The 13,218-nt window shown below is 43.5% G+C and overlaps 1 protein-coding gene and 1 long non-coding RNA gene across 2 annotated transcripts in view; one reads left to right on the top strand and one right to left on the bottom strand.

The window, feature by feature from the left end:
* The window catches only part of LOC309546218, a 1,099,142-nt gene that overhangs the window by 155,332 nt on the left and 930,592 nt on the right, over positions 1-13,218 (bottom strand). The gene's annotated exons all lie outside the window — the stretch shown is intronic.
* Positions 1-13,218, top strand: part of LOC309547337 (arf-GAP with SH3 domain, ANK repeat and PH domain-containing protein 3-like) — a 110,458-nt gene that overhangs the window by 95,104 nt on the left and 2,136 nt on the right. The window contains exons 21-24 of the mRNA XM_082247173.1: positions 573-674; positions 4,553-4,748; positions 6,588-6,762; positions 8,017-8,081. Coding sequence (XP_082103299.1) covers positions 573-674; positions 4,553-4,748; positions 6,588-6,762; positions 8,017-8,081 — 538 coding nt within the window. The remainder of the gene's footprint in view (positions 1-572; positions 675-4,552; positions 4,749-6,587; positions 6,763-8,016; positions 8,082-13,218) is intronic.

The following is a 13,218-nucleotide window of genomic DNA, read 5'->3' on the forward strand; positions in this document are numbered from 1 at the left end:
AGTGATACCAATGATGAGGCACTATTCCGCCTAGTGATACCAATGATGGGGCACTATTCCTCCCAGTGATACCAATGTTGGGGCACTATTCCTCCTAGTGTTACCAATGATGGGGCACTATTCCTCCTAGTGATACCAATGATGAAGCACTATTCTGCCTAGTGATACCAATGATGGGGCACTATTCCTCCCAGTGATACCAATGATGGGGAACTATTCCTCCCCCCTAATACCATGATGTTTACTTCTACTGATGCCAGGAAAATTTCCACTCCCACTGGCCACAGTCCGGCCCCCCCCCCCCCCCAAAGTCCGAAGGGCAGTTTACTGGCCTTTTGTTTAGAGAGTTTGTAGATCCCTGGTGTATGACATCGGGAAAGCCTGACATCCTTATTAGGCTTTGTAATCACATTGGCAAAATTGGGAATCCCGAAGAGATCTAAGACATGGGCATGTGATTCAGCTCACCAACAATGATGCAAAACTGAAATATCTTTCTAGATGGAGTTCTTCTTTAATATTAACTTACAGGAAGGCGCTTTTATAAGATTTTCTTTTTTAATTGGCCACAGCTGGAAAAAGCTGGAGAAGGGAATTTTAATGCTGAATTGGACTTTGATTGGTTCCATCAAGAAGAGGAAATAAGCAATAGTGATGAAGAGGATGCAGAAAAGGTGAGCGGTAGTCAGCAGTTCTATATGCTCAATGAAGTGTGATTTGTAAATGGGACTACTTTACAGATTTCAGCAACCTTCACCACCACAGTTCAGATATAATAAATGTGTAAACTGTAATGTTTGTGTATTACGCCACCCTACGGTCCCTTCTAAAAAGTCTACATACCATCACAATCTTCATACATTTTCTTACAATTTACTGGCTGTACTCATGCCACTGGGAGTCCAGTTTTCAGGTTTAGGTACTATTACATACTGGCACTGTTACATTAGGTACTGTAAGCAGTCCAGTAGAGGGTTGTGCCAGCTTCTGTCAGTGGTACAAGCACGAATGGAGGCCTATGTGATGGATGTGATGTGGATGGACTGCAAAGTTGGCAATCCAGGTCTCCATTAGACACCTTGAATGTGTCCTGTTTAAGCACAGGTTATACTGTACCTAAAGATGCATATGTTCATCCTAAATATCAGGCAACAAGGATGATTTGGATTTACAAGTCAAAAAAATATACACTAGCATATATGGCTAACAAGATGGCCCACAAGGTTATAGCAGTTGATGGCATTATACATATCAAATGACACACACAAGCTAAAAATTGGTGGGGAAAGTGAATGCCAGGCCTATCACAAAGAAAAAAGAAGTATGGAAATTGTGTAAATAATACGTTTTCATTTTCAATGAAACCATGCTATTAAGCTAACATAGTTCATCTAACAATATCAAAAAATGTATTGCCTCACATTCATGATTAAAACAAATATATGAAACGGAAAAAATACTGCGCTCAACACTCAGAGACACAAGAAGGTGCTTGTGTGCATAATAATCCAAATAAGTGATAAATAAATGTCCTTAAATAGGTGAATATATGTGTTAGTCCTTAAAGTGCTCAGTGCAAAAGGATCTCTCAGCAGAACCGAATGTACTTCAACTTGATGTGAGGGACCTCCACCAATAAATCCACCCAGTGCTCAGATTAGGTACTCCTTACCAGAGCTAGTTGACCCCTTGATTATTGGGGGTCTCATACAGCATTTGATTTCCACATGGATCTCCAGGCTATCCTTGCGATATCCTCATTAATGATCAACCTCCGCTATCATAAGAGATTCCGGGATCAATGGTACCGTATGTAGAGAAATAGAAAGGAGACTCCAATGGTGTAGTATGTCTAATACTCAGGATTTATTAATAAAAATTGCACTTACTCCAAGACGAAATTAGAAACGCCTTCATTCCAATGTTACAATGCTTGAGGTCTGGTGGATGGGACGCCACTCCGCTCCTGCGTTCCACCAAACCGGAACTCTACGGTCTCACGTTCCCGACGCACGTTTCGTCAGCCGTGCTGACGTCATCAGGGGATCATGATGAGCGCAGTATTTTTTCCGTTTCATATTTATGCGTTTTTACGTTCATATTGCAGCTTGCACTGTGGAAGCAATTCCCAAAAAACTGTTTACATTTATTTTCTATGCACATATTTTGTTGATTGTCATTTATTGTCAGATATCACTGTTTGCGCAGCTTCTTTGTTTGGGTTACACCAAATTTTTTTCATAAAACAAATATATACTCATCATCTACAATATAGCCCCCTAGAATGAGGGAAAATTCAGTGTAAAATAAATTAAAATGTGTTTTCTCTCTCTCTCTCTCTCTCTCTCTCTCTCTCTCTCTCATCACAGTTCTCTAGCAATCCCTAGAAAGCAGATGTGAAAAATCAGTGTAAAAATCATCTTTACCTCTTTTCGCTTTTAATTAATCACCCTGCTTTTTCCCATGTCCTGGCATAATTATTTCTATCGGCTGACCTCCAATAACCAACAGAAAAAGTGCAGTAATTCTAGCTGGGCAGACTGAACACAGACATACTTTTTAAGGCAGAGTAAATTGTTTTCCCAGCTGTAACATGAGCAAAGGCAAAATATTAGGTGTACAGAAACCCTAACAGGTACTGTTAGATTAAATAGCAAGGGGAATGGCAGGAATCACTTTATTTTTGTGTGTGTGTGTGTGTGTATATGTGTATATATATATATATATATATATATATATATATATACACACTCACCGGCCACTTTATTAGGTACACCTTGCTTGTACCAGGTTGGACCCTCTTTTGCCTTCAGAACTGCCTTCATTCAACAAAATGTTGGAAACATTCCTCAGAGATTTTGGTCCATATTGATATGATAGCATCACGCAGTTGATGCAGATTTGTCGGCTGCACATCCATTATGCAAATCTCCCGTTCCACCACATCCCAAAGGTACCCTATTGGATTGAGATCTGCTGACAGTGGAGGCCATTGGAGTACAGTGAACTCATTGTTATGTTTAGGAAACCCAGTGGTGAGATGATTTGAGATTTGTGACATGGTGCATTATTCTTCTGGAAGTAGCCATCAGAAGATGGGTACAATGTAGTCTTAAAGGGATGGACATGGTCACCAACAATACGCAGGTAGGCCGTGGCATTTAAATAACGCTCAATTGGTACTAAGAGGCCCAAAATGTGCCAAGAAAATATCTTGTGTGATGCTATCCTGTCAATATGGACCAAAATCTCTCAGGAATGTTTCCAACACCTAGAATCTATGCCACCAAGAATTAGGGCAGTTATGAATACAAAAGGGGGTCCAACCCAGTACTATCAAGGTGTACCTAATAAAGTGGCCGGTGAGTATATATATATATATATATATATATATATATATATGGATATATGGGTTCCGGGCCGTATAGCACACACAAATTCTTCCCATAGCGACAGATGGGGCTTTTAGCTTTTTGGGGCCTTGGCTAGATGTCATTCACATTTGGTGGACCTTCCCACATCTAACTGGATTCTGGTCTAGGGTCTTCGGACTTTTGCACACACTATTTCATTTACCCATCAGTAAAGACGCAAAACTGGCTTTATTACACTATCCTATCTAGGGCCTATTCTCATATCAACAAAAGCTGGCAACCTAATTATTCCTTGCTGCCAAACGTATCCTAGCCAAGGCTTGGAAGAAACCCACTGTTTCATTAGCAGCGGTGCCAGACTGCCTGACTGCTTTGATGATTAACGAAAAGATGTCCAGCATTTTACATGATTCCCAATCCTGAATTCTTAAAAATATGGGAACCTTGGCTATCTTACGCTCTCCCCACTCTGCACCTGATCAGTTTGGGCAACTTGTAACCTACTATCTGCCTAATGCCTGAGCCTGCGGGAATCTTCTTTCCTTCGCTCTGCACTGCTGCTCTTTCTTATCCTTCCTCTCAGCTCATTTCTGTTCCTTCTACCTTATACTTCCCAGCATCTGGTTCTCTTAGCTCAGTCAGTATTTTAGGCCTGCGGCTTGCACCACAAGGTCTTGTAGTATAATCCCCAAAATGTTGTTTACTGTTAAGCTGTACATGAACCCACCTTCGTTGACAGACTATGTGCAACCATTAGCAATCCCCTGCGTAGGTGATCTCTTGTTATGCACTTTCTTAAAATTCTCAATAAAATTAAACTTTACCAGAAATTTGCGCAGTGCATGGCTAGCTGTAGGCTGGGTTCACATATATGCGAATTAGATGTGGATTTCACCGCATCCAATTCACATACCATGCGAGTGTGACTGGCTCTGAATGGAGCTTGCTCACACAGGTCCAGGGCGGCCACGGAGTGGATTTCAAAAGAGTTCTGTGCGTTTGGATCTGGTTCAGGTGCGAGTTCAGGCAAAAATTCGGACCTAAATCGCACCTGAACCGTTGAACAGACGCACGCCAGACCCCAGGCACGAACCCACGGCCGCACATATGTGAACCCGCCCTGAATGTTGCATTTACACCATGCAAGAAAGCTTTTTACATTTATTTCCTACTTTCAGGTGAGCCCATTATCACTGCCCCAGAATCCTTTGTTGTCATCATCGGTCAGACATTATTCCAGGCAGAGCACGCTGGGACTGGACATCAGTAACAGGACTTATGAGACTTTTGTTATGCCTGCAAGAGCTCCACCAACTCAGAGATCTCAAAGTGTGGAGAATCCACCGCCTTTACCTGCCAAATCTCACAGCCGCAGTAAGCACTCTTCACCTTTCTCATTTTTCACGTTTTAACAGCACGTAATATGCTGACTAATTAAAGTTAATTTCTGATTGCAAACACTTTGGTTTATTTAATCTGAATTCTGGACCAGAATAAACTACGGTCTTCTGGATTCCTGAGGATGTTTTGGATTTTAAAAACAAATATAAATGAGTTCTTCTTAGACTCGATTCACACTAGTGCGACTTGTCAGGCGACTTGTCAGCCTGACAAGTCGCGCTCCCTCGCAGTCCATTGACTGCTACAGGACCCGTTCTAATAGGAGCGTCACAAGTCACTCCGACTTAGAAAAAGGGTCCTGTACTACTTTGGGGCGACTTCGGAGCGATTTGCATAGACTTCCATTATGTGAAGTCCCTGCAAGTCGCTCCGAAGTCGTGGTGCATGGGAATGCACAAGTCGCCCCCGAAGTAGTACAGAGTCGTGCCGCCCCAGTGTGAACCGAGCCTTAATACCTCAAGTTGCTCTTTGATGGTGGTTCTCCTGTTTGAATCACAATACTGTAGAGGAGGGACCCTACAAACAGGTGGAACATGTAACATGCGCCAAAAGGTGAACTTATCCGTTAACTTAAAGCAGTGGTTCTTCCTGTGTCCTAAGCATGAACTTACCTTTTATTAGAATTCCTGTTTCTACACAATCCTGCATGCATGACTTGGTGGGACATTCTTCTGAATTAACTATAACTTGTTTGAAGCGGGACATATCTTCTAGGAGACTGATTCTCATTGTAATATGGCAACAGCTATGTACCAGTGCTTTTTATATGAGGATTTATAGAAGTGTTTATATACTTCTCCTGATGTCTGGGTTTCCTTTATATCATCATCCATAAAAAGTGCCAGTTTTAATACTTTTTAACTTCATGGTCTTCGTCTCTAAATGGTATATTTACCTGATCATTATCTGCTTTTATCATGTTACTTAACCCAAGACCCTGCATTCACTATACCTGGTCTCCTACAGTACACAGAACATGGAAATGCAATTATTTTAGTAAATATAAACTGCTAAATACCTTTTCTCATCAGCATTACATAGCAGTCTTATGACTTCTATCAGTGTCTGGTTAAAGCTTGGAGGAGTTTTCATTCTCCTCTGACTGTCCTATGAGGCTGCAGTACCCCTGACCCTGTGTCTGGACAGTGCTGATTGGCCCTGTGCTGATCACATGCAAGAAAAAAAAACTTTCCCAAAGGCTCTGTTCTATCAGAAGATTGATTGGGGACAGTGGAAGAAGGGGATGATCAGAGAAGACAAGCTCAAACAGCCTTTTTACACAGTGGGGAGGATTAAACCATTTGGTTCCGCAGTGAGCATAACAAGTATGCTTTACTGCATATACAGACTGATTTTACTGTTGTGGGTTTAGTAACACTTTAAATAGAGAATCACTAGAAAAATTGCTGCAATGATATAATACATTTACTATCCCATACACTGTGTTTTTCCCCCTGTTGATCAAGTTCATTGTTGAACCCCAACATCTTACTCTTGCATGTAAGTTCCAGGTCCCAGTGATGTTTGCTTTATTTACAATATAGTCAAAGTTACATTTTTTAGCATCAGTTTTTTTGAAATATGCACCTTTTTCAAATGGCAAATAATTTATTTTATCAATGATTCACCAACTATTCCCAGGGGGACCCACAATGCCTATTTTTGCTGCAACAGTAACCGTGCAACAGATTTTAGCATAAAAGGCTTATTTCCATATGGTGGCAGAATCAGTTAATGTGATGACATATATACGTACATGTTGCACTTCCAATTGATGGCACAACTGACAAGCTTATTTCTCATCCTGTCTAGAAGGTCATGAATTGACTTCACCTCTAACTGGCAATTTGGAGAGACCACTCAGTACTTCCTCCTACTCCCCAACCAGAGAGGACTGGGAGGGAGTTTCCGATGTAGGATTACAGCGAAGAGCATCTGAACCTACTCGCTATAATGCTGAAAATAGTCAAGGTCCTGGACAGTTTAGGTGAGAATGCAATTAATAAGGCTTACTCATTTTATATGTCTTTTATCTGTTAACTGGCATCAGGTCTTTCAGCATTGATAGTGCCTTTCCAGATGTACAAGCTGCCCATTCCATACGCACTAATGCACCCCCATACTACCAGAAATGCAGGCTTTTGAACTGAGCACTGATATCAAGCCAGAAAGTACCTCTCCTCTTTAGTCCAGAGGACACAACACCCATGGTTGCAAAAAGAAATGTCAAATTTAGATTCAACTGACCAAGTTTTCCACTTTGCAACAGACCATTTTAAATGAGCTTTGGCCCAGAGAAGAGGGTGGCGTTTCTGGATCATGTTCAGATATTGCTTCTTAATAGAGCTTTACCTTGTATTTTTGGATGGCGGGGCGAACTGTGCTCACAGACCGTGATTTTTGGAAGTATTCCTGAGCCCATCCAGTGATGGTCCATCACAGAATCATGCTTTAAATGCAGTGTCGTTCGTGGGCCTGAAGATCACAAACATCCAATATTGCATTTTGGCCTTGTCCCTTTCGCACAGAGATTTCTCCAGATTATCTGATTATCTGTTGATATTATGAACTGTAGATGATGATATATTTAAAGTCTCTGCAATTTTACGTTGAGGAACATTATGCTGAAATTGTTGGACTATTTTTAGACGCGACCTTTCACAGACTGGTGAACCTCTGCCCACCTTTACTTCTGAGACACTGTGGGTTGATTTACCAATGCTGGAGAGTGCAAAACCTGGTGCAACTCTGCATAGAAACCAATCAGATTCCATTTTTTTGTCAAAGCTCATTTGAATAAGCTTAAATTGGAAGTTGATTGGCTATTATGCACAGCTGCACCAGATTTTGCACTTTCCAGCTATAGTAAATCAACCCCTCTGACTCTAAGATGCTGCTTTTTCTACCCATTCATGTTACTGACCTGTTGGCAATTAACCTAATTAGTTGCAAACTGTTCTTTCAGCTCTTCCTTGTTAGTACCACTTAGTTTGGTAGCTGTTTGTTGTCCTGCCCCAACATTTTTGGGATGTGTTGCTGCCATCAATTTCAAAATTACCTTTAAGCATTTGATATGTTTATTTTCTGTTGTGAATAAAATATGGGTATTCAAGAGATTTGTAAATTATTGCATTCTGTTTGTATTTGGATTTTATACATCATCCCAACATTTTTTGAATTGGGGTTGTAAAAGTTGATTAAACTATGGCTTTAAACTAATACCGGTGTCTTCATATTGCAGCACGGATGGAGTAAAGTCCTATAGGAGGGTGAGATGCTACCAAATTAGTGAAGGTTCAGCACAAGGTAAGTCTCTAGTGCTGTGGGTTGACACCCAGTACCTGAGATAATTTTTACAGGTATGACAGAACAGCAGGAAAGGGAAAGGGCATTGTCAAAGGAAATAGTAGGGTTGATTTACTAAAGGCCAATAGACTGTTCACTTTGCAAGTGTATTTGCAAGGGAGCTTGTTCCTGAGGTTATTAAATGAAGCCGAGATATATCCCGGGTAACTATAGGCCGGTCAGCCTAACATCAGTAGTCTGCAAAATTTTGGAGGGGATGATAAGGGACCACATACAAGACTTTAGTAATGAAAACGGTATTATAAGTAGTAATCAGCATGGATTCATGAAAAATCGTTCATGCCAAACCAATCTATTAACCTTCTACGATGAAGTGAGCTGCCACCTAGATAAAGGAAAGCCTGTGGATGTGGTGTATCTGGACTTTGCAAAGGCCTTTGACACCGTTCCCCACAAACGCTTACTGTATAAACTAAGGAAGATAGGTATGGACCATAAGGTGAGTACCTGGATAGAGAACTGGCTCCAGGGGAGAGTCCAGAGGGTGGTGATTAATGGTGAGTACTCGGATTGGGCGGTTGTGGAAAGTGGGGTCCCCCAGGGTTCTGTCCTGGGACCAATCCTGTTTAATTTATTCATAAATGATCTAGAGGAGGGGATATCTAGTACAATCTCAGTATTTGCAGATGATACTAAATTAGGCATGCCAATATCTTCTATGCAGGATGTGGAAATCTTGCAAGCAGACCTGAACAAAATAACGGGGTGGGCAACTACATGGCAGATGAGATTTAATGTAGAAAAATGTAAAGTAATGCACTTGGGGGCCAGAAACCAGAAAGCAAGCTACTCACTAGGGGGGGAACCTCTGGGTGAGTCTAGGATGGAAAGGGACTTGGGGGTACTGGTAGACAACAGGCTTGGCAGTGGCATGCAATGCCAAGCCGCCGCAAGCAAAGCCAACAGAATACTGGGTTGTATAAAAAAGGGGATTCACTCCAGAAATAAAGAGATTATTCTTCCACTCTACAAGACTCTGGTCCGGCCACATCTGGAGTATGCTGTCCAGTTCTGGGCACCGGTCCTCAGGAAGGATGTGCTGGAACTGGAGAAAGTCCAGAGAAGGGCAACAAAAATTTAAAGTGCGTAAGGGGTTCTTCACTGTAAGAGCGGTAAGGATGTGGAATTCTCTTCCACAAGCAGTCGTATCAGCGGGGAGCATTGATAATTTCAAAAAACTATTGGATGGACACCTTAAAGACCACAACATACAGGGGTATACAATGTACGGTTAAAAGCAAACACACACACACACATCATAGGTTGAACTGGATGGACTTGTGTCTTTTTTCAGCCTCTCTAACTATGTAACTATGTAAGCTGAGCTTCATTTTGCAAGGACTACGCAATCACATGCAAGAAAAAAAAGAAAAACCAGCACATGATTGGATAATGGAAGTCAGCGTAGCTTCCCCTCATTTACTAAGCTCTGGGGAAAATTCCCTTGCAGAGTGCAACTGTATTTGCAAAGTTACACAGTTACATAGTTACATAGTAGGTGAGGTTGAATAAAGACAAATAGTCCATCCAGTTCAACCTGTGTAGGTGTGTGTGGTTGTAATCATCTCACATACCCCTGAATGTTCTGATCCTTGAGATGTACGTCTAAGAATCTTTTGAAAGCCACCATACTTCCCGCAGAAACCACCTCTTGTGGTAGAGAATTCCACAATATTGTAGCCCTAACAGTTAACAATCTATCTGCCTTTAAAAAAAAAAACACCACGGTTCCTAGTTATGTAAAAACTGCACCCAAGAAAAGTGGAGGGTGTTGCCCATACCAGCCAATCAAGTTCCATCTTCCAGTTTTATAAATTAGGACATGAATTGATGACTATGGGCACTTTTGTTAAATCAACATCAGCATGTACAAGAGGGATTTAGAATGTTAGAACCATTTAGAACAGAGAACTAATTTTGAGGATTTCAGGGAGAAATAATATTTCTCTAGCGCTCATCGACAGACGTAGTCCTCGGTGATACACCACCTTCGGGTTATGTTACCTCCGCAGGAGCAGGACTAGACGGGAAATTAAAAAGCTCTGGCCACACCCTAGGGGCAGTCCCAGAGGGTATATCCTCTCTCTCTCTGCCTCAGCAAATCAGTTATTTTCTGTCTAGTTAGGAGTAAGGACCTAGATACCTTGCTGGGATCTTAGGTCCTGGCAAGAATTTTTTTCTAAAAGGATTTTTAGACAGCTTTTTTTCTCCAGTGTTCCTGTGAGATCTTCAAGCAAGAAAGCTGAACTGGGCGACGGGCTGGATGTCGAGATCCGGTGGTCACCCCAGTTCAGCCTACGAGCGCGTGCAGGCCATAGCTCCGCGCTGGGTCGGCCGCGACAAAGTCCCATTAAAAGGACTGAACCCGCGAGTTAAACGTCTCGCTGAAACGCCAAAGACCATGAGTCACGGCGTCCGTATCGGTCGACAGCCCTCCCGCTCCGGTGGAGAGGGGTACTGTCAGGAGTTGGTGCCCGCCTGGTTCCGGTATGGTGAGTAGTATGTTCCCCCTTTTTCCCTGACGGGTTTTGTGGTGAACGCGGGCCCCTCTCTGTATGGTAAGAAAGAGTTCTTTCTATCCTATAACATGTCACAAATCCTCCTACTTTGAGTGTGATTTTATGTGTGCAAAAAGCCAGGAGGCTTGGTTTGGGAGCTAACAATCTATTGTATACATGTTTTAAAGATGTAATCTGTGGCATTCTGGGAATCTTATGGGTTAAGTATAAGCTACCTACCAGTCAGAAGCCATGGACATGTAGACTGCCTTCCAAATCAGATCTCCAGCTATTAGCAGGCCTCCCGAACGGCCATGCGGTCCGCCAGGGCCGGTACCGCCAACCACGCCATATCCCCATGCAGAGAGAGTGTTGTGTGCCTGCAGCACACCGCTAGTCAGCACAGGCCGCCGCCATTTTTTTTGCTGGATCGCACGAGCCGCCATTTTGGCGTAGCCTCGTGTCTCCAGCATGGGGGCGGCCATGTTTGAGGTGATTCTACACCTCGTGGAGCTTGGGGGAGGCGCCGGAAGGCGTGCAGAGGGGCGGAGCCGCCTCCCTTCTTCCTGGGCAGCCAGCCAAAAGACTTCCTGTTTGTCTAAGACAGCGCTGTAAGCTGTTGCAGTTTAACTCTGAACATCAAGTGGTGAGCCTGGGGGTCTATCTCTCTCTCTCTCGATCGATAGGGATCCCTAGCAGGTAACACTAAGGGGTTTTTTGTGGCACTGAGGGTCAAAAAAAAAAAAAAAAAGTTTTTTCTTTACTTTTGAATTATATCATCCAGGAAGTAACTGGAGTTATTATGGACCCTGCCACACATATTCCCCCACCTGTTTCCCTCGAGGGGGCCTCGGGACCCGCCGGTGCACAGAGTATAGAGTCATTTACAGCAATTTTGGAGTCTATGGTGGCTCGGGTGGAGGCGGCCTGTCAGGGACGGGGGTCAAGGAAGCGACCCCCGCCTACCCCTATACTATCTGACACCTCTGACTCTGATTCAGAGATGGTCACTGCAGTTGCAGGTTCCTCTGCAAGGGCTGTTATCCCAGGTAAAGCCCCCTCAGACAGTGAGGAGGACGCTTCTTCTCCTGCTATAATTCAGGAAGAAGCATTGGTGGACGCACTAGTTGTGGCAGTGCAAGAAACCTTAAAACTTGAGGCTTTACCGGCAGAGGCAACTGAAACAGAAAGGCCTTTTGGGACTAATAAGCCCATCAAGACGGCGAAGGCTTTTCCTGTACCTAAATGTTTTGGTAATCAGATTAAAGGAGAATGGGAGCATTCTAAACGTACCTTTACTATTTCCAAGCGTATTGCTAGACGCTATCCGTTTGAGGAATCCATCATTAAGAAATGGACGGTACCACCAGTCGTGGATCCGCCTATTTCCAGGCTGAATAAAGCCACGGTTATTCCAGTGGAGGACACTTCGTCCTTTAAGGATCCGGTGGATCGAAAGATAGAAGCGGAGTCCCGCACTATCTTTTCTCTGATAGGGTCAGCATTTAGACCAGTAATTGTTATTGGTCTAGTTTCCCAGACACTTACGGAATGGGCGAAAATGGTACGCCAAGATCTTAGGGGAAAAGATATTCCCCAGGAGACATCTGATTTGATAGAACAGATCATACAAGGGCTACGGTTTATCTGTGACGCAGCCTTGGACACTACTCCCTTGTTAGGGCATGCATCTAAGTTAGCAGTGATCCTCAGACGTGTGCTGTGGTTAAAATGCTGGTCAGCTGACCTAGGTTCCAAAAAGACTTTGACCAATCTCCCTTTTCAGGGGAATCGTCTATTTGGAGCCAACCTAGATGAAATCATTAAGGATGCCACCGGGGGCAAGAGTACTTTTTTGCCACAGGCTGCAAAAGTTAAGGGACCTCGCAACAAGCGAGGACCTTTCTTTACCGCCCATAAAGGGCGCCCGGCTGGTACTCCCGGGAAAGGCAAGACTCCTCCAGGAGGGTTCAAGAAGGGATGGTCGGACAAGCAGAGGACCAACCCAGCCAAACCCGAAGTAAAGGAGTACACAGCCTGAAGGTGCGCCCCCACCCGATTTCAGGGTGGGGGGACGTTTTCACCGGTATTCAGGACATTAGATCGAGCATCTACCACTACTACCGGTGCGATTCTTCCCTTCCAACATTTAAGTACAGGAAGCGGTAGTTACCGTTCCCTGTATAGATCTTTTCCTTTACCTTTTCCTAAGATTAGTCCCGATACCTCACAGGAATCGGATCTGATTGACCAGATAGGCCAAGTAGCCTCTAGTCGGGTGACTTCGGTCCCTGAGGTTCAACCAGAAAAGATCACCTTTCCTGATAACTATCAGGTATCTGATAAATGTGTGGGAACAGAAAACGACCAGACTTTCTCGGATGGTCGGGGCCAGATAGCTCTAGGGACGCCTGGTTCAGATCCTATCAGTGCCAGTGGTCCTAGAAATTCTAGGCTGGCCTCTTCAAGCCGGCCTGGCCGACTTGGACATGTTAGTCGCAGACGTTCCGTGGGAACTTCGTCTCAGGGAGTGTCTGTAGTCTCTAGGACCTATTTACCTTCGTGCTTTACAGTCGCTG

Source organism: Pelophylax lessonae (genome assembly GCF_965119305.1).
Source record: "Pelophylax lessonae genome assembly, chromosome: 2".
NCBI lineage: Eukaryota > Metazoa > Chordata > Amphibia > Anura > Ranidae > Pelophylax > Pelophylax lessonae.